This window comes from Poecile atricapillus, chromosome Z (assembly GCF_030490865.1).
Source record: "Poecile atricapillus isolate bPoeAtr1 chromosome Z, bPoeAtr1.hap1, whole genome shotgun sequence".
NCBI lineage: Eukaryota > Metazoa > Chordata > Aves > Passeriformes > Paridae > Poecile > Poecile atricapillus.
Window position 1 is genome coordinate 4,274,211 of NC_081289.1, and position 21,659 is coordinate 4,295,869.

The 21,659-nt window shown below is 40.3% G+C and overlaps 1 protein-coding gene across 1 annotated transcript in view; it reads left to right on the top strand.

Annotated features, from left to right (window-relative positions):
• LOC131573115 (transcription initiation factor TFIID subunit 3) overlaps nt 1-21,659 on the top strand; it is a 111,862-nt gene that overhangs the window by 83,736 nt on the left and 6,467 nt on the right. Inside the window, exons 3-4 of the mRNA XM_058826717.1 lie at nt 2,402-4,218; nt 9,146-9,228. Coding sequence (XP_058682700.1) covers nt 2,402-4,218; nt 9,146-9,228 — 1,900 coding nt within the window. The remainder of the gene's footprint in view (nt 1-2,401; nt 4,219-9,145; nt 9,229-21,659) is intronic.

The window sequence follows — 21,659 nt, forward strand, 5'->3', positions numbered from 1 at the left end:
TGTTTAAATGGACATTGGGCAGAAATCTTTAGCAAATAAATATTCTGATTTTTCTAGTAAATGTAATTTTTTTACTGTTGCAGTAGTTTATTTTCCACTTTATTGACTCTTTTTATCCCCATGTTTCTTGCATTAAAATGGTTAATGTTCCTATCTCTAAAGTCTGTATCATCAAACCCTATCTTTCCTAATATTTTAATTCGGTTACACTTTTTGTCTTGTGGCTGAGGCAAAAGATTTCTCTAAATCCCAATTTTAAAATATGATGTTTGTTTTAAATTTTATCTCCTACTTTTAAATGAAAACAAACTCTCAATGCTGAAGTAGGTGGAATGGGGTTGGGAGGGAATTGCTCAGTAGCAACCAGTGCTGTGTGACATCTGATGAATGCTGATTCTTCATCCCCAAAACCTTCTGAGTGGGTGAAGGCAGCTGATTTCTGCAGCAGCTTAAACAGAGATTGAAATTACTTCCATGATGGGGGAAGCAGATTTTTTTTCCCCATAGCAGGTGCAGGCTCAGTCCACAGTGATTTCTCAGTTATACTCTAACTTTGCAGTTTAAAAAATTTAATGTCAGTGCCCAGCCAGGCAAAACCTAACTCCCTAACATTTCTGTTTTTCACGGAAGGCTAAGACTTTATCCTCAGGCAAAGTCTCCTCTCTGGGCTGGCTGCTGTAAATCCTCTGGGCCCTGGTGAAAGCCAGACTTGCTAGCTCATTTTACTTAATTTGTGATGCTGGCAAGATTTGTGCTGCAGCCCAGGGCTCTTGACTCAACTCTCCTAAATCAGAGCATTGACACATTACAGTAGAGAAACACCAGCGCAGAAAACCTGAAAATAAACTCCTTGAAAATAGATATTTCAGAAAAATGCTGTCTTACTGAGTTGTAAATAGCGTTTAGTGGAATGTTTCAAGTTTCTTGGTGCTTTCTTCATTAAATCCACTTGCTCATTAAGAAATTGGGTTTTAACCACTGTCCTCATAAATGTTTTTTACTACATATTTCATGTGAGAATCTTGAGGCACAGGATATCTTTCCTCAGAAACCCTACTAGACAAAATGTCTTGAGGTTTTGCAGGTGGGTAAACAGAAACTTGGGGTAAAGTGAAATGAGGTTGTCTGGGTAGGAATGTTAACCAGCAGAAGTGTAATGATGTAATTACTGCAAATACAAATGTGTCACATTAATGCCTGTGTAGACATTCTTATTCAGGACTAGGAATCCTTTTTCCTGCTCAGATAATTCCATTTTGAAAGTGAGGAAGTGTATCCAAGAGGATAAAGTGCTTGGCTGTGGTTGTGGAGATCAGAGGTTCTCTTTTTAAATCTACTGTGGATTTCTTCGGAGATCTCAAGTGAATTTTCTCCTTTCTCTGCACCATAGTGTCACATGTGGGTGTGAAGATGGTGGTTTATGTAGGGAAAAAAAATAAATGTTATTAAACAAAAAAACAGCGCAATCACACAAGTGGTATCCACAGTGGTTCGGAATAGTTGATGTCTGATGCCTACACTGTGTAGATTTCAGGTTTATCTTGCTTTCAGAAGCTGGCTTTTGGTTTTTGAATGCCCACTTGCTCTGGAGTGTTTTAGGTGGATTTCTCCTTCATTCTGGTTTCACTGCTGCAGGAATGCAGCGTATGCGTATCATACCGGTATATGCACTTCAGGATTGTCCCATGATGCAAACAAAACAACAGTAAGGGAGATGATGGGGAAATGCATTTCAAAGGCATGTTCCTAATCTGAACCAACACACACACACGATGCTGGGGCATTCCCATATAGTCATAACAGATAATGTCCACCTGCAGCAGCTCTTAAGATGGTATCAGACACAGAACCTGGCAGGTTGAATGGGGCTTAGTTCTCTTCTTTAACCTTCAGACTGTGCTACTTCAGGAAGAATAAACTAGGTTTAAGAAGATGTTTTCCTAGTAGTTAATCTGTAGTCAAAATTGTGTGATATATAGGCAAGAAAGACAGTTCTGATTAATTTTACTTGGACACTTTGCTTGACACTGTATTACACCAAAAAATGTTTCACCTCAACCTCTTTCCCTTCATTTAAAAATGAATGAAGAAGTTAGGTGGTAGAAGTAGGGTGATTTTGGGTAGAACTGACACTTTGGACCTGCTCTGAAAGCTCTGCCATTGGTGAGCTCTACCCTCCTCTCCTTTGCTCATGGGTTCAGTGTTACCACAGTGAGGGCACCCCCAGTTCCAGCAGGGGCTGATGTGAGACAGGAGGTGCCACCTGTTCCTTCCACACAGACCAGTAAGAAGCTCTTATGTGTCCAGTTGTCTCTTCTGGACTGAGCTGCACATGAATATTTGCTCTGGTGCTTGTTTGTTTCAGTTATCCTAATGTTTTTCTAAATGTTTTTTGTTACAGAAGAGGAAGAGGAGCAGGTTCCTACCGATGGAGGTACATCTGCAGAGGCCATGCAGGTCCCACTGGAAGAAGAAGGAGATATGGAAGAGGATGAGACAATTAATGATGAGAACTACTTAAGCAAGAGACCATTAGAAAGTCCTGATGCTGAGGAATTCCCACCTGTGAAAAGGCCAAAACTGTCTGTTTCCAAAGGGGACCCCTTGGATGGAACTGTGGAACCACGTGAGCCTCTTAGCTCAATAAATACACAAAAAGTACCACCAATGCTTTCTCCAGTTCATGTTCAGGACAGTACAGACTTAGCCCCCCCTTCGCCAGAACCACCTATGTTGGCTCCCATTGCAAAATCCCAAGTGCCGACCCCCAAAACTTCAGAGGCAAAGCCGTTTGTACCCAAAACAAAGTCCAAAACAAGTTCTCCAGGACAAAAGACAAAATCACCGAAAACTACACCCTCACCAGTGGTAGCTGGGAGTCCCATTCGTTCACCAAAAACTGGATCCAAAGAGAAAAAGTCACCAGGTCGCGCCAAGAGCCCAAAAAGTCCCAAAAGTCCAAAGGTTCCTGCTCATGTTCCGCAACCACCCGTGAAGCCTGAAACACCAAGTAAAACCCCTCTGGCTGCATTGAGTGAGAAGATAGGAAAGGAAAATATTCAAGTGAAACAGGGACAGACACCACCTGAGCCTGCCCCTAAGCCAAATATGGACAACCAGGTGAAGAAAGTCCCGGTCATGGACAAGACTATTGATGATTCGATCGATGCTGTGATTGCTCGTGCGTGTGCAGAACGGGAACCGGATCCCTTCGAGTTTTCCTCCGGGTCCGAATCAGAAGGGGAAATTTTTACCAGTCCTAAAAGACTTTCTATATCTGAGTCTACAACTCCTAAGCCTTCTGTTCCTGCCAATAATGCAAATAAGGCAGGAGGAACTCCAATACCTGCCTCAGGTGGGACTTCAAGTTCAGACATTTCATGGACAATGGATGACTCCATTGATGAGGTCATTCGGAAGGCAAACATGGGGACACCTTCTAATCCACCTACCAACTTCACTTATTTCTCCTCTCCTTCTGCTTCACCTCCAACTCCAGAGCCTCTTCTCAAAGTCTATGAGGAGAAAACCAAATTGGCTTCATCGACAGAAGTGAAAAAGAAATTGAAAAAAGAGCTGAAAACTAAAATGAAGAAGAAAGAAAAACAAAAAGAAAAAGATAAAGAGAAGAACAAGGAGAAAAATAAGGAGAAGGAAAAGAACAAGGAGAAAGATAAAGACAAGGAAGGAAACAAGGAAGCAAAGTTTCAGTGGAAGGAACTACTCAAAGAGGATGATCCTGATCCGTATAAATTCAAACTAAAGGACTTTGAGGATGCTGACACAAAAGTAAAGTTGAAAGATGGCAATACCAAAAAAGAGAGAGAAAAACATAAAGATAAAAAGAAAGAGAAAGAGAAAGGCAAAAAGGACAAGGATAAAAAAGACAAAGAGAAACTCAAAGATAAGAGTAAGGAAGATAAGATAAAGGTGCCATCAGCGCCTCTTGTGTTACCTCCCAAAGAAATGTCTATGCCCTTGTTCAGCACACCATGTGCCATGAGGCTTCCCAGCATGTTACCTTCCTTGTCTCCTATGCTACCTGAGAAACTATTTGAGGACAAAGAGAAACCAAAAGAGAAGAAGAAGGACAAAAAAGAGAAGAAGAAAAAGAAAGAAAGGGAGAAGGACAAAGAAAAGGAAAAGAAGGAGAAGGAAAAGGAGAGGAAAGAAAGAGAAAAGAAGGAGAAAGAAAAGGAAAAACACAAACATGAAAAGGTAAGCTGGTTGGATGAGTTGAGATGGCACACTTGCTTGAAAAATCCACATGGATTCCTATGTTTGCTGCTGAGCATTGTCCAGGAGCTTTGAGGAGAAGTGTGGTTACAGGTTTGGTGTTTCTTAATAATAACAGCTCCAAGGAAGGTGTCCACCAAGAGCTTCAGAGATTGTCCACCTCTTTGGAAAACGAAACAGTGGAAATCTAGTTCTGTGAATTTGAAATGTGAGATTGTCCTGGCTTTTCTCAACTCACTTTTCACTTGGAAAAGCTGCAGCTCAGACTCAACAGCAACACACACAGCAAAGGGATGCAGTGTTGTGATGCAGCAAGTAGGTTTCCACTAGAAGGGCAGCATTATTATTATTATTATTATTATTATTATGCCTTTCATATAAACTTTACATTTTGTTTCTAAAAGTCTGCTGTTTCAAAGTTTGTAGAAGCCTGGAAATTCCCAGGTGGACAGAAAAGAGAAGCAGTCTGCCTTCAAATAAGTATTATCTCACATGCTCAAAAGAGCTGCTGAGTCTTCTCTTAGCAAATCTGCCCCCCTGCATCAATTTGTTTGAAGTAAGAAAATTATTTTCCAATTATGGTCTAAGTGTTCAAATGTCACCTTTCGTTTTGAGTCTTATGCTTTAGAGACTGAAGGGGAGAGCTAATTTTCAAGGGGTTTGAGTTCCTTGCATTCCTGTAACTCTTACTGATTTACATCAGCCAAAGATAATTTCTTCTTTCCAATATCACCTAATCTCGAGAATATATTTAATATTTAAGAAATGAAACCAGCATATTTGCATGTTATCAGATTTGAAATCCCATTAGAAGCAGCTACCCTAATTCAGGATTTGCTCTAATTTTTTTGTCACTTCACCTTATAATACGCATTAAATTGTTAATATTGAAAAGAAAGAAGGAAAGAAAGAGATTGTCTTCCTATGTGATAACCTTGGATACAAGAGTTCCTAAATCTCTGTCCTTAGCCTTAGGAAGCACTGTGTGAGTTCCAGTTTTACCAAGATGCTCTTTACATCCTTCTTTGAGTGTAATACTCAGTTTGTACACGCTCGGATTTGGGATATTCCTCACTCTCCTTTTCTTGCCACACTTATATTACCTGCTGGACTTGCAACAAAGTGCTGATTTCAAAATTGTGCTATATTTTTAAAGTTTACAGACGGTCCATGCAGAATCTGGGTGATGTGGGGAACTAAAGTTTGTCTTCTGTGGATGAGTTGGTGATGGATGGGGTGGTGGCCCAGTTGTCCATGATAATTTCATGTCGCCTCTTAGACTGCAGCAACACTTTCACAGATTCCCCATTTTATCTCTCTGCCCCTTGTGCCTGAGCTGTTTTGGCAGTATTTAGTTGAGAATTTCTGCTGAGATTTATTTTTTAAATTAAATATGGGTGTGTGTAAAATAGAGGCAGTTGTTTTGCCTCATTGCATATGTTCAGTTTTGCATTTCTTCTGCAGTTGTCTCTGCCAAGTTTGTTTTAGAGTGATAAACAGACACATAAACAAATACAAACTGGTAAAGCTTCAGTATAGACTCACCAGATATATATATATATATTAGGAAAAGGAGTTCAACACTAATAAAAACTTGGACAAATTAAATTGACAAAGCTGCCCATTACCTTGGCAAAAAGTCCCTGTCAAAAGATAAACTTTAAAGCTAGAATGCATGAAAGAGTCCCCAGATAGAATTAAAATTTAAACTGATTCTTGAGAGATAAGCTTTTTTTAAATCCACCTCTTTGCTGCAAGTCAGGATTTTAAAAATAAATTTCCCCTTTAAATCTCTTGAGCGATTTTCATTTTTTGCAAGGCCGCACTGCTGGTGTCCTGGAAAAATGGAGAGTTAGAGCTTTATCAGTTGGTGCCCTGAGGTATGTGGCAAAGAAGCTAAATCCTTGAAGATTAGCAAAAAAAATGCAGCACATGGCAATAAGGGGCTTATATGACTACTAGTATTAGTTCAGGTGAAAGAAGTATTGCTTATACATAAAACTGGACAAATCCACTGACAATGTATTTTTAGTTAGCTACAAAGGAGTCTTATATTGCTGGACTTTACCTCTTTGGTGATTTGGGAAGCTTAGTAATCCACTGTAAATGCTCTTCTGCTGGCCCCAATTCCCAGTATTACTCCAGAATGCTGCTCTTTCGTTTTAACCCCTAAAAGTACATGTTTCCTTAATTTAGCTTTTAGATCACACAATGACTTATTTAGCCAGCAGTTGTGCTGCAAGAGCAAATGATCAAGTTACAGTTTGGATGTTTAATCTGCCACAGCTCGTCTGCCTTGGAGGTGTAAGCACAACCTGGGAGATGAGTTCGTGGGCTCGCTGCAGTTTCATCTCCTGATGGCCAGGAGAAAATATCAGAGTCCCATTTCCAATATTGCTGTAGTTAAACAAAAGACAGACTCAGCTGTAATGTTCCCATTTTTGAGCCTTGTTATAGTTACTACCTAAGTGCACACCCCATCCTGTTGGGTGATTGAGGCTTTTTATCAAGTTTTTCCTGGAATTTTGCCCTAGGCAGCTGAAAGGTACAGAGCAGCAAACAGAACACTGTATAAAATGGCAGAAAACAGAAGCTAAAAGGCTTCATGCTGGGGGTGTTTGGTGGTGGCACCAAGAAGGAGGAGCTTTGTCTCAGGGCTTGCCTGCAGCTCTGTGCCCTGCAGTGGTGTTGGGTGCTGTCCTTGGAGCCAGAAAAGGAGCTCTGGGGCACTGCCTTGCATGCTCCACCAAATGAAAAGCAAACACATAGAGAAGTTACACCCCACTTTACTCCAGAGATTACCAGGCATGCTGTAGGAGTGACTGAGCAGCTCAGGGAGCAGCTGCTGACCCAGTTTCAGCTAACCTTAATAAGCTGAGCTGGAAACTAAAGTAGTTGAGGAACTGCTTCATGAGAAATGGAGACATCCTTGCGTCAGGGCAGGGCTCGCCAGAGCTGTCCCAAAGTAAACTGCCCTTGCTCCTCTATAAAAATCCTATCATCAGTGTAGAGGAAGACCAAGCTCTGCAAGATGTAACTGTGAATGCTCCTTAGTTTTCTCCCTGGTCTAATGATGTAAACCCTACACACAAACCCACGTTGTAGAAAGATGCTTCCTCTCCTCTTGTATCAAAGGGTAAGATTTAGCATTGTGGTGGAGGCCTGTTTTCTTCTCCCAGCAGATTGTGGTGTGGGTATCTGAGCATAAAGTGGTTTATGTTCTTTTCTTCTGCCCTGTGAGCCCACATTGTTTAGAATAGAACCAAGGACCTTTATGAATGACATGAGCATCTCTCTGTGCTGTGTGCTGGAAGCTGCAGCAGCTGTGCCTGTCCTGAGACATTCTGTATTCAAAACAGGCACTAAAGAAGAAGGAGAACCTGCAGAAGAAGAGGCAAAATAGCCTGTGCAAAGCCATAGTCCTGAGCCTCCAGTACCCAGGGTTCAGTTTCAGTCTGTAAGCAGTAGGTGATGTTACAGGTTAAGATGCTGGGGAAACAGAGAAAAGACTCATCTGTGGAAGATGGCAGTGAAATTGTTGCAGGCATTAGAAGCTTCAGAGGAAAAAATCTCTTGCAACACTCCAGGGGAATGACGTAACAAAAAATGTTTCTACATAAACAAAGAGTGGAGAGAGGCCTGTGAAATCAGTTAATCCATATCCATGGAGAGCTGTATTGCAAAGTACAGTTCACTCTGTCAGAGCAGGAGCACCACTCAGGCTGCTCTCCTCTCTCTGGCCTAGACATCTCCTAGAGAGCAGCTCCAATTCTTTTGCCAAAATGCTTGGCAGAAAATTTTGTTATTACCTTTCTCAAAATAAGTCCCACTTGAGCCCTCCCACTCTGGCCTGCTGTTTCTCACACTGCTTTCTGTGCTTTGCATTGATTGTTTGCTCTCCCTTTTTCTGTGAAAGCTTTATGAAACTGGAGATTTGATCAGATTTCCATTTAGTGTATGCATATTAGTTTTGTCTTTTGAGTTCCTGGAACAGATTCAGCCAAGTGGTTGTTTTATTAAATATGGTGACACACATACTCAAAATGAGATCAGTCTCCATCTCTCTCTTCATATATATACACACACATATAATGTATATACACTTTTCATATATGGATCTAAGTTGAGTAATGAATGCCTGGAGAATCATTACAGTGTCAGCTGTAGCATCTGTGCTCATTCTGTACAGGTGTTGCAAACCAGTAGCTCAATGGGAGCTGGTAATTTTGGCATATACTGGTTCCATAAGTTCAAGGACATATTCAAGTGGTCTAAACTCCACCAGATACAGAGATTGGAATCCCAGGCCACTTGAAAAATAGTCATTAAAAACCTCAGCCTAATTGCAGTAAAATGCAGTGGCTGTTATGCCAGTGTGGATAAGAACTTTCGTAAAGTATTCATTGTTGGCAAATTCAGCTTGGAGTTTATTTGCTTCCTTTGTCTCTCTTTTTGATTCAAGAGAGTCATGGTACATTTTTGTGATGAACCTGGGAAATAACTGAATTTAAATATCAGAAAAATGTGCAAACACCAATGGGTGTCTGACAAGTTTGAGTACTAAGATCAAAGCATTTCATGTCATTGTTTAGAAACAAACTGTGAAGTTTTGTGTCTCTAGAAAAGTACTTAGTTAGGAAGATTTGCAAACAAATTGTATCAGGAGGTACAAATACAGCAAAATTTCAAGTTGATGTTTTCAGCTTAAAGTTTGTATTTTTGAATTGCTATGGCTGGCACTCCCTGCAGACTGAGACCCATCCATGCCATGGGATGAAGTGTGAGAGAATAGTGATTAGTCTCATTAAGTTGATATACTCTGGTTAACTCCATCAGTCCTTTCATGTAATTAATGTATTCTGAGAATCTGCTTGCAGTCTTTGATTGATGATTGTGTTCCCCTGTACAGATAAAGGTGGAACCAGTTGTTCCAGCTCCATCACCGGTTATTCCTCGGCTGACTTTAAGAGTGGGCGCAGGCCAAGACAAGATGTAAGTACAAATAAATCCATCTGTAAGGTGTATGCTCACCTCAGTCCATCCTCTGGCACTTGTGGGAGCTCTTCTTTTCAGTGGGAAAAGCTTAAAAATTAGTGGTAAATTACATTTATACAGCAAAGTGGATTCTCCAAGTGATACCCATCACCTTCCATCCATCCTACTGTGTGTCCCATTCCATGTCTTTCTAGGGCATGGATTACAGGACTCCATCTAGGCTGGCACAATGCCTCCAGTGACATTTAGTGTGGTTTCTGTAATGGATGCTTATCCTGAGTGTAACCTACAGCTAAGTTTCACAACACTCCCCAGCTAACAGTTGTTTTATGCTTTAAAACATAACAGTTGGAATTCCTTTATACACATCTGTTTTATTGTAACTGTTGATGATTATTCATGAGTGTACCTAACGCATTTCAAGTGCTGGTTCATTAGCTCCCTAATTATTGGGTGCTGTTGTACAAATAATAGTTACTTTGTACTGGATGAGCATAAATAGGGTGATCCCTATCCTGAGATCATCCAGCATAAACAGGAGGCTGGAGAGGCTGGGGAAACAATGCGTCACCAGGCTTCTTAGGCTGGTCCTGTGTTGTATGTGAGGGTTTCTTTTAATCAGGTTTTTTGTGTTGATTTCATGGCACAAAGCACACTTTCATGTCCAGTGGTAAATATGAGCACCACACAGATCTTTTATTTCCATTCCTTGCATTAAATACTGCTAATGCAATTGTTTCTCTTATTGGAGCCATTAGGAACTAAACCCCCTAATCACTAATTTTTCTGCTCTAGAAATTAAATGGGATTTTGATGATTATTTTCTTTTTCTCTGATTCCTTTTTCTCCCCAGTAGTAACCATGACTTTTACTGGTTTGAAGCTGCTAAGGGACTTCAGTCATTCCCTGGTTTCTAAGGGACACCTGCACCCCAATTATTAACCATTTTTGCTTTCTTCCTTTCAAAGTATTTGAGTGTGATCTAAAATTTCTGTGCCTCAGGTTGCTTTACAAAGTTCCAGCTTTCTCAGAATACTTGTCTGTCCTGCTGAACATGATTTGAATGTGCATGGCTGGACATACTGTCCCTTGAAAGCCCACAAATCCATTTTCCTCCTTGAGGAGCCATGGATACTTTAAAATTCTGCTTTTTCAAGGACTGTAGAGTGTTTATATGGGAGAAATTAACTCATATTTTCAAGGCAGAACTTCTGAATTAAAGTTCTGATGACATATTCTAGCACCAGTTATCTTCCAGCCTTATCTCACCACACTGTTTCTCATACCCACACATGTTTTGAGAGGGGACTTCTGACTCCCTCTGTTTGCTACAGGTCATGTGGGTGCATCATTGTCATCCCTGCCAGCCCTCAGTGGGTCTGAGATACTGACATCTTGTTCCACGTGCTTTTACAAAACTCACTTTTATTTCAAATTCATTTTTGCATCTTTAGTGGCACCTTGGCCCCCATCTGAGGATCTCATAACAGGCAGAAAGAAAAGCTTTTTTGATGTGCTATAGTAAGGGAAAGTTAAACTTATGTTTCATTTGTGTCAGTAATGATATTCTAAATACCTGGCAATTATCATACAAAAATGTTGTGTTTCAATTAGCCTGTCTCTGGAGTTTACTGGCATGGGATTGTTTGAAGATATCATGAATCTCCATGGAAAGGTGCAAGCAAAATTTTTAAGGATTACTAGAATTTGATATGAGTAGAAACTAAATGGAGAGGCGAAATCCCTCTGCAGTGCAGTTGGGGCTCTTCAGCCTGGAGAAGTGAAGGCCGTGGAGAGATCTTAGAGCCCCTTCCAGTGCCTGAGGGGCTCCAAAAAAAACTGCAGAGGGACTTTCCACAAAGTGACATGGAGTGACAGGATAGTGGGGAGTGGTTCAAAATGACAGAGGGCAGGGTTACATGGGATATGAGGAAAAAATTCTTCCCTGCAAGGGTGGTGAGGCCCTGGCACAGGGTGCCCAGAGAAGCTGTGGCTGTGGCTGTCCCATCCCTGGCCAGGCTGGACAGGGCTTGGAGCAACCTGGGATAGTGGGAGGTGTCCCTGCCCGTGGCAGGGGATTAGAACTGGATGATCTTTAAGGTCCCTTCTAACCCAAGTCATTCTGTGATTTTGTAATTTTAACTTCTTGACTCCTCTGCTTGGACCAGTGTACAAAGCAGTGATGGCAGCAGCAGGGAAGTCTTTTCTCTTGTGTTTGGTTGTGAGTAACAGTACATATTTCTCTCAGATTTAAAGTAATAGCTGCATTCAGGCTTGTTTGGAGTGCAATGTTCTTACAACACACATCAGCTCAAAAGAAGTGGCCATTTACAACATTGGGTTAATAGACATGAAAATGTATTATTGCTGAAGGATGGACAAACCAATATTGGAAAAACTGTCCTACTTAAGAGTTTTTTTGCAAGTGTTTTAACTGCACAGTAAAACAAGAAGAAAGTAGATTATTATCAAAGCATTTCCATCTTAGTTGTAAACAATTACAGCAATACTTGCATGGATGCCACATTAGAAGAAATTTACTGGATTCCATTCTAATGCAATTAGAGCTAATTTTGTTCTTTAAATGAATAAAAGGTCAGCTAGTAAATCTAGTTTATCTCAAGTCCAGGCTTCAATAAATTGTTTTATTTAATTTGTTGTAAAAGATCTTATCCTTAATGGGCCTTGCTCTTATTGGTTTGCTTGGGTTCTAAAATATTTATGACCACCTTTTTAGATATGATTTGAATGATATGTTGGAAGGGTTTTTCACTTTTTTTTTTTTTTTTCCATTCCAGTGTTATCAAGGTAGATTGCTAACTGAGTTAGTATAGGAAGGAACTAGAGATGCTATCTTTTTTCAAAACAAAACAAGCAAAATAAAAAACACAGACTTTTAAATTTTAAATGAACTGCAAATGATGAGTAGGGTTTAATACTTTTACTCAATTACATCATGGCTTTTTTTGGTCTTGTTATTTTTCCTAAGCACTATCATTTTTCATACATAAAAGTTTTTTTAAATCATATCTATTGATAAGGTGTTGACATTACAGCTACTACTACAGCTGACATAAACTTCTGCAAAAGTACATGCTGTAATGTTTGATACTTCTGATAAATTTATTCTACATTTAAATACAGCTTTTAAGAAAAAAACATATGGCGTTGACACTAATGCCAGACCACAAAGCACAGTACTACTCACTCGGTGCTGTCTCAGTGTTTCTGTGTCCTGGAAGCAGGATATATGTTTTTTGTGAAATCAGGTCTCCAAATTTACCTTGAAATTTCAGACTTTTGCTCCAGACCCATATCATAACTTTGCCATCAGCAGGGAACCTGGAAAGCAGACAGGAAGGAAGGGAAAGACAGGCATTTAAACAATGTTTAACTGGTAAACCTGACCTGCTGCTCTAATGAAATTGCCCCTTGTCTTCTATATTTTTTAAGTGAGTAGGTACGTGACTTTCTCCAAAAACAGATCACACACATGCTTAGATATGTATGTGTATGTGCCTACAAAAATGTATAATAAATAACCTGTGGATTGTAAGATAAATTTCTAAAAAGATTAAGGGATGAAAAAAATTTTGTTACCCAGATACTTAATTGGCCCCACTAAAAATCTTTATTACTTGGTAGGATAATATCAGTCTAAAGCAAACTTATTTATGTGTGGAGGCTCATTCATCTGCATGATACCCCCATGATAAAAGCCATGAGCAGAACCACCTGACATCCTGTGTAGAGGATCTCAAAACCAAGGGTCAAGATGGAGGAATTATCCTGTGATCATAGATGTGACCTCTCTTTGAAATATCAGTGACCCAGAAGAATATTTTTGGGACTGGGAGGACAGGAGAACCTAGTTTATTACACCAAGTTTCTTGATTATCCATGTAAGAAGTTCCACAACCCCCACAGGGAAGAATTTTTTCCCAATATCCAATCTAACCCTGCTCTCTTTCAGTTCTGTTTGCTCAAGAATTTGTTATTTTAAGTGCAACACAAAATTGCAGCAAATCAGTTCTTCACTCATACTTTTTGAAATCCCACAGAAATACGTAATTTTACTTGTAGCATGCAGGGTGCCACCAAGTGCATGCTCACCAAAAAAGAGATGCCTTAATGATGGATCTTCTATCTACAACCAGCTTAATTTACTAAAGAGTTGAGTTGCAAACTCTCCAGAGATTGAATTTTTGTGGGAAAACTGCACACACACATACACAATCAGACTTTAAAAGGTCATGGCACCAAGGGAGGAGAGAAGAAGAAGGTTTTAACAAATACATTTGTACGTTTCTTATTGACAATTTCTTATTGAAGAAAGAAATTATGCAAGAACTGTGTTGGTGCTCCCCAAAACTCACTGGTGATCTGAGTTGCTGCTGTAACATGAATGTGTGTTATTTTAAACCTGTTCAAGCTCTATGTGAGTTGTGGAAAACTGGATATCCAAGACTTTGCTGCTAGTTTGGGTTAAACTAGAATCCTGCCCTATGCAGTTTCCAAGAATGCACCTGACTGTTACAGAATCATCTTTGGTTATATTCAGGAGCTTCAGTTTTTAACTGGGTTGTTCTCATACAGATAAATCAGAGGGTGTGAAGAAACTTTTGCGCTCGTCAGACTTTGATAATTTACATTATTGTCTTCATAGTGTTTGCCCACAAAAGCTGAATAATGGGGTTCATTAAGCTCCCTGTACAGGCATATCCAAATTGTTTGCCTCCAGCCTTGGCTCCCGACGTGTGGCTGGGGAGGGAAGGATTGGCTTTTTATTGACTTGTCAAGCCTTAGGTTTGCATTACCAGCCAAGTAGCTCATGACCCATTCCATTTATTGCACTGTTTTGTGGTGGGGAAACAGGTAAAGGAATCCTGCTGGAAGCCCCTCCTTCTGCACGTTTTGATGAATAAGGGCAGTGTTTGGAGCAGTTAAGGCACCGTGACCAAACCCTTGGACAGACAGAGTGGCACAGCATGGGGCTATTGTGGGACACAGCTGTGGGCGGTGTTGGTTACCCTGCGAGACTTTGCTTATTCAAGGGAAAGCTCCAGAGGAGAATTCATTGAGGAATTAAAGAGGAGGGGAAAAAAAAAGTGATACTTCAGGGAGAAAAATGGAGAAGGGCTAACCACTGTTTGGGAAAATTAAACAATAGAGCGCAAGCAGTAAAAGTCTGTGTTTATTGCTGTGCTAATGGGTATCCCAATTATTTTAGCAGGGAAAGGCCATGTTAACTGTGCATTGACAGAACTACTGCTCTGGGTGTCAATCCAACTTCTGCTGTAAAAGAGCATGTAATGGTGAAATCATTTTTGATATGATCAATAGACCACCTAAGTGAGGAGGCAGAGTAATGAAAAATGATCTTGCTCCTCTCCAAGGTGTGCTGCAGGAATTCCAGTGATCTTTACAGCTTTCATCAATCTTTGTGAGTGTATTTACTGACATACCCACATTTCTCTGTTCTGTGGTCTTTTACATTATAAGAGCTGGAGGACTGATTTTTGGTGCCTTTTTAAATGCTGAATGTATTTTAATGAAGATACTGTCTCAGCTATGATTCATATCCCTTTCCCAATTGTTCTTTTTTAGTGTAACATATTGGCCCAAATCCTGCTGTAAAATCCCCATGTGTGGTCCTGTATCCATGCAAAAAGCTCCTTCACTTTCGTGGAGGTTCCCCAGCCTCTCCCTTGCTGCAGGATTGCAGCTTTTACATGGAAAAAAAAAAAAAAGTGAAGAATACCATATCCCTTTTACCAAACCAAGTAAATTATCATTTTTGTTTATATTTCTAGAGGTGATTTAGCACAGCTTTTTCTTCCTTGAGCATGAATTAAATTTACAACTTCAGATGTAGTCCTTAAGTTTCTTCTTCCTTTTATTTTTTTTAATTACTGAAGTCACCCCAACTAATTATTCATCCTGTTTATGGTAGGTAGTAGTCTGTGGCAAATTATTTTCATTTTGCTGCTGGCCACATTGGGTGATGACTCCAAAAGTGAATCCATAAAAAGGCTTGAGTCATTAGAAAACAAAACAACTTACTGTGAGATTCTTTGATTTTTCTGCTTATTGCTCAAGAGTAAAAAAAAAAATTATACTATATACCACAATTTTAAAAAAAATACTTCAGGCAGGTTTGGACACATGAGGGAATTGCTTGTGTAAATGGCCATGAGCAGCTGCCCTTATGAAGCACAACAGAAACTGATCAAACGTGTGAAAGATTAGAAAGGTAGATGGGTATTTGTTTCAAAAATAAACTTTCCATAGAGGGTGACTGCAAGAGAAAGATACTGATTTTTTCTTGTCTTTGACAGAGGTGCTTCTTTTTATTCACTCTTTCATTGAGGTTTTTAAACAAAAGTGAGGAAACTCCATAGACCCAAAAATTTGGGTGGTAATTCCTGGGTGCTGGATGTGGACAAGAAGACAATAAAGAAACAGCCACAAAAGAACAGGTGGTCCTACCTGAATTTAGTGAAGTTGTCCTTAGCAATTGATCTTTAGCTCTACAGAGTCTCCAAGTCCAGGAGCATCTGTCTTACTTGTTTCTTTCAAGAACAAGCTTGGTAACAAGCTGAAAATTCCAGCTTTAAAGATTTTCTTAACCCATATTGGTACAACATTCTGGTAGTTAATATAATTCATGTTCTATACCAGTTCCCACCAAAAAGGGTTAATATGGGACTGGTTTATGGGCAAGCTCCTAGACCATGCATCCCATAACATTTCCCAATACATATGACAATAAAAGGCAGTTTGCTGGGAACACAGGAGAGAAAATTTGCACAGAGCTCACTGACATAAACATGTTTTACCAGGTTCTGGTTTTGCTCTTGAGAACTCAGCAGAAGGGGTTGGTGCCAGGTGGTTTTAACATTGAAGATGTTTGTTATTGATGATAAGAGGGAAAAAAAAAAAAAGATGAAAGATACCAAGACGCCACTCTACCAGCTCAGTTTTGTTTTGTCAGACTGGCAGTGAACCATCCAGAGGTGTAAGTCAGAATGGTGAGAAAATGGGAGGGAGATTTAGGAGTCATCGACAGAAAGGTGCTTGTGGTTGTTGGGAGAAATACTCTGGGTGTAACAGATACAGATGGTGAAGGCCAAGGGCAGAACTCTGTTTCACTTAAAGTAATGGGAAGATAAACAGTAGAAAACCTGTAATTCAATTTTAGCAGTGCATGTGTCCATAAAGCAAAGGAGTTAGCTGGAAATGTCAGCTGGACTGAATGTCCAGATGTTTGTGGGGCTTTTCCATAGTGTTAGAATAGTAGAATCATAGAATAATTTAGGTTGTAAAAGATGTCTTAGATCATCAAATCCAACCATTAACCCAGCACTGCAAAGTTCATCACTCAGCTGTGTGCACAAGTGACACAGCTACATGTCTTTTAAATCCCTCCAGGAATAGGTGACTCCACCAGTGCCATGGGCAGCAGCCTGTTCCAGTGCTTCACAACCCTTTTCATGAAGTCATTTTCCCTATTATCCAATCTGAACCTCCTCAGGCTCAACTAGAGGCTGTTTCCTCTTGTGCTTTCACTTGTTATTTGGCAGAAAAGACCTTCCCCCACCTGACTGCACTTCCTGTCAGGGAGTTCTAGAAAGTGATAAGGTCCTCCCCTGAGCCGCCTTTTCTCCAGGCTGAGCCCCCCCAGCTCCCTCAGCTGCTCCTGGTGCTCCAGACCCTTCCCCAGCTCCATTGAAATGGAGAATGAGCTCTGATCTCCATGTGCACCACTGAAGGTCAACACTCTTTATGTGGAAGTGGCAGGCACCTAAAAAAGTGGATGTTATCTTGGAATAAATGCTCGAAGTTCAGTTTCCTTGATAGAGAAGAATTCCACACGACAGGTGGTTAAAGTGCTGAAGTATTTTCACTTGCAAAATTGCTTGGGGTTCCATTGGAGGTTTGGTGCCTTCTGGCACTCTACAAACTCTCAAGTTGGTTACAGTGTGTGCTTGTGGAGCTTCTTTGCCAATATGACTTGTTTGTACAGAATAAAATATACAGCAGGGCATGAAACAGCAAATAAATTTTCTTTCTAAAAGTAATATGGGAATTAGCCTATATATCAGAGCTTAAATCACACTGATTCTCCTCCAGGGCTGGAATAAAATTTTCAGAATCACCTCTTATCTTTGAAGAATCCAAACCATATGGAAATTTCCTGATTTCCGTAGGTGTTTTTGACACTCTCAGCCACAGACCTTGGAGGGTTTAGGTTTTTTCTGGTACAACAATCTCAAGTTCCAGGTGTGAGATTTTTCAGTAACAAAATAGCTACATCACTTTCTAGCATCCAGGAATTTCTGTCAATAAGAGAATGTCAAAGCTAATAGATAATATGATGATTGATAATCCAAGTGAATTGCACCAGTTTCAGTTATGTCAGTGCAGTTGATAGTGTCATTTTCCTACACATAGAGACCCATTTAGCTCCTTCTCCTTGCTTAATAATGGGTCATGAGTTTGGAAAAGAATTAGGACTTCTCAAATGTTACTTTTTTCCTCTGGGCAGAGAAACAGCTTCTTGGGAGCTCTGCCTCTGAGAAACAAAGATTACTGTGATTTTTTTACTAGACCTTTCAAAGTATTGATACAGCATTTTTTTGGAGCTCATTGCCCATAGCAATCATTCTGTCCTGTGGCCCATATCCTGTTTTTGAAAAGCCATTTCCTTTTGGTGCACGTCTTTCCCCTGTGTTCAGGTGAAGCAGTCAATGGGGCTTTCAGCCGTAAGGATCAGAATGAAATCAAATAAATTACTTCCAAAGATAGGAAACCATTTCACACCTTGGAGCTTCATTTTGCTCCAGATGTAGCATGTTACAGCTTCTGCCACTTAGAGCTGATTAGAAACCAACTGACCTGTTGCAACACTTTAAATCTTGGTAGAATTTGCACTTTGCCTGCAAGCTGACACTTGGTGTTCATCCTATTTGGGTTTGGAGCTACAGCTGTGAACAAGGTGATTGCCCTGGGGTGATGATTAAAAAGGGTTTTCATTCAGTCTACCCTACTGAGAAACAGAAAAACTTAACTGAAGTTTTATTTTTTTCCTTCCCTTGGAGCAGTGTTTGACACAGTTTTAAAGCAGTAGATAAGCATTGACTCTTTACTGTAAGGGTGGTGAGACACTGGCACAGGTTGCCCAGGGAGGTGGTGGACTCCCTATCCCTGGAAGTGTTCAAGATCAGTCTTGATGTGCTCTGAAAAACCTGGTCTAGAGGAAGATGTCCCTGCCCATGGCAGAGGGGTTGGGACTGGAAGATCTTTGAGGTCCCTTCCAACACAACCGTTCTTTGATTCCATGAGATCTAACAACTCAGCTGAAATTCAGGTATTACACACTAATGTCTTGGCCCAGCACAGCCTTGGTGTAGTTGAGCAGAAATGGCAATGGATGATCTCATTAAGTTTTCATATTGGGTTGAAATGCTGTTTGCACTGGAACAGATTCTGAGGAAGAAAAATAACTTAAAATTACCTTTGTCAGGAAGCTTTATGCTCTGCTCTTTCAGCAAAGGGGTTATTAAAAAACAGCATGGAAAAATAATTGGTAATCATAGTATTTGAGGATTTCTCTGTCCTTCTGTCCTTCCACTTTAAATTTCATATCCCTTAGGTTTTTCCCCTTTTTATTACTTTTAGATATGTTTTCTTGCTTACTTCCGGGCACTCTGTGACAAATCAATACGTGTTCAGTGATAAATACACTGAGGTTCTGTGAGCAGGACAGCTCCTGCTGGCATTTAGAAAGAAATCTAAAGTGAATTTAGATTGGACACAACCAAATACACAGTATTTACATTAATTCTGTTTTTTTTCAAAGGGAGTGGTAACCTGTAGTCACAATTTGTGGAGGCTCTTATTACCACATCTATTCCAAAGGTTTTCTCACACCCCTTTATTCTGGAGGAACTGTTTTGATTCAAAAACAACTTTTAATTGACCTTTTATCTTTCAGTGTAGAATCTGATTGTGCTACATTGCTGGGCAAGCAGTCTGCAGAGAAATGGAGTTCTTGTCTCAGGACTGTGATTGTTTTGGTGGTGGTTGATTTCTTAAAAAAATACTCATTCAGCCTCAGTTTTAGAGTTCTTGGATTGGTGTGGAGAAGGAGGCAAAAATTTGTTTTATATAATATTGTACTTGCAGACTAAGTGATGATTTTGGACAGATGAAAACACATTTGGGAAATAAGGTAACAATATATGTGTGGTGATGTCCCAAGGAAGAGTTTAAATCCCAGCAGGACTCAGGTACCAGGTGGACTGAAGCTCTGCTGCAGTGAGAGCCGCCTACTTGCAGTGTGCTCTGTGCCTCAATTTTCCTGTCTATAAAACAGAGCTTATAAATCTTGCCATCATTTACATAGTGTTTTGATATCAGGTTTCTCTCCAAGTCTGAAGTAACAGTAATTATTAGTCGTGGGACTGCTATTTCCCTTTGATTTCTCCCCACCTCCATATTGCCATGTGTGCAGCCCCTTCTTCAGGACAGGCTAAACCACCCTCGCTGAGATTACTCCATCACCTCTAATGGTGTAGCACAAAACCATTCATTTCTCCACTCTGGAGTCTAAAGTCTCTGAACTTCATTAGCCCAAGGGAGTGGTAGGCCCAAGCGTGCTCCGAAATGCCGATCTCCTGTTTTGATAACTGAGCTCTAAAATCAAGATAAACAAGCTGCCCTATATACTGAACATGTCCTAATTGTACACGTCAGGCATGCCAGCCAGTCGATGAGCGTGTGTTGCTCGCTAATGAATATTTGTAGTTTTGGAAGATTTCACATGTGTTCCTTGCAGCTTCTGCAGTTATTAGCAGAGTGGCTTCGAAGACCCTGCGCAGGAGGAGAACCTGGCTTTGGACCAAGAAACTCTGTAATTTAATTTCATATGTTAGCTGGGCATGGTCACTTTTATTCAAATTGTATTAGCTAATACTTCTCTCGAACTGTTTACACTGTGTGCAGAGTTGTGTTTAAAGCCCTATTAGCTAATAGATTTCTTAGTCTAGACTTGGGGAGGGTTGACTCCCTGAAGAACTCCTAGCAGGACTTTGTTTATTGCAGGAGGTAGGACAGGGTGGCAGGGAAAGAAGGGGCAATGATGTTTGAAACCATCCAAATGACTTCTGCTGTGCCAATATTTTGCTGACTGCCCCTATCCTCACTTTTATTATAACTAACAGTTTGTTTACTGAGAGGTGGCTCTTCAGTCACGAGGATAACTTTACAAATCATGGGAGTATTGGCACCAACCAAGGTCTTAGGCATTCAGCGTTGGGAGCCAGCACTGCCTGTGGAATGGGGAAGACACAAGAAGCATCTGAGTTGGGCATAGCCAGTCTGGCAGGAGCCCCAGGAGCCACCCACTGGGACTTTCACTGAACCAGAAACACATCATAAGCCAAACAGAAAACTTTCTTGGTGGGGGATAACAGTGGGGTTTTGGATGTTCCCCACTAACAGGGGAAAGAGGCTGGTTTTGATGTGTAGGTTGTTCCCACGATGGCCTGATAGTAGAACTTCCTTCCTTCTGCAAGTCATAGACAACATAACTTGAGACTCCTGCTCTTTGACTCACAGTCTAGCACCTTAGTGACACATATACAGAGCCTGAGCCCCACATTAGCAATCACTGGGACATATGTAGTGTGAATGTCTTCAGTGTTGCTGATGGAGGAATCATCTATCCCTTTAGAACCCTTTAGATTCCACTCTGATTTTCTTCTCCTGTTTGCTCATAGAAGTGAGACTGCAGCTGGGGGTTAGGCAGGAGTACCAAACTCCTTGCTCTTGTTTCCTTTTACTAAGTGTGCTTTACTATAACTTGCTATTGTTCTGATTTTGTGGTGCAAGTCTTGTGAGAAAAAACACCATTATCACAGCAAGGTATTACATACTGTATAATTCCAATTTCATTTCTCAAATGATGGCTTGGAATTTTATTTACTTGAAATTCAGACAATGTCTCTAATCCTAGTGATACTGCCTTTGGAGTATCAGAGTTGCAATAAACTTTAAAGGTGAACTTAGAATTCCCGTTGACAGTGGAGCTGGACATTCCTGGTTCTCAGGAGTCATTGCAATTTGATTTTCGTAAGGGTTTCTCTACCAATGTCTGCATTTTTTACTTTCTTAAGTGATCTTTGTCCCTGGAATGTCTAACCTTTCTTTAAATCACCCTCTTTGAACAGTCCTGTCACAAATTAATTGCACTCCCACTGTTACCATTCAAATATAAGTAAATTAGTTAAATGATTTACCAAAATGTGGTAAAAAAGATAGACCTATGTTTTGTTTGAGGTATTGGGTTTTTTGGGGGGATTTTTTTGTTCTGTTTTTTTTAAAACTTCTTTTTCCTTCTCTTTATGTTTCTAACCTAGAGCCTT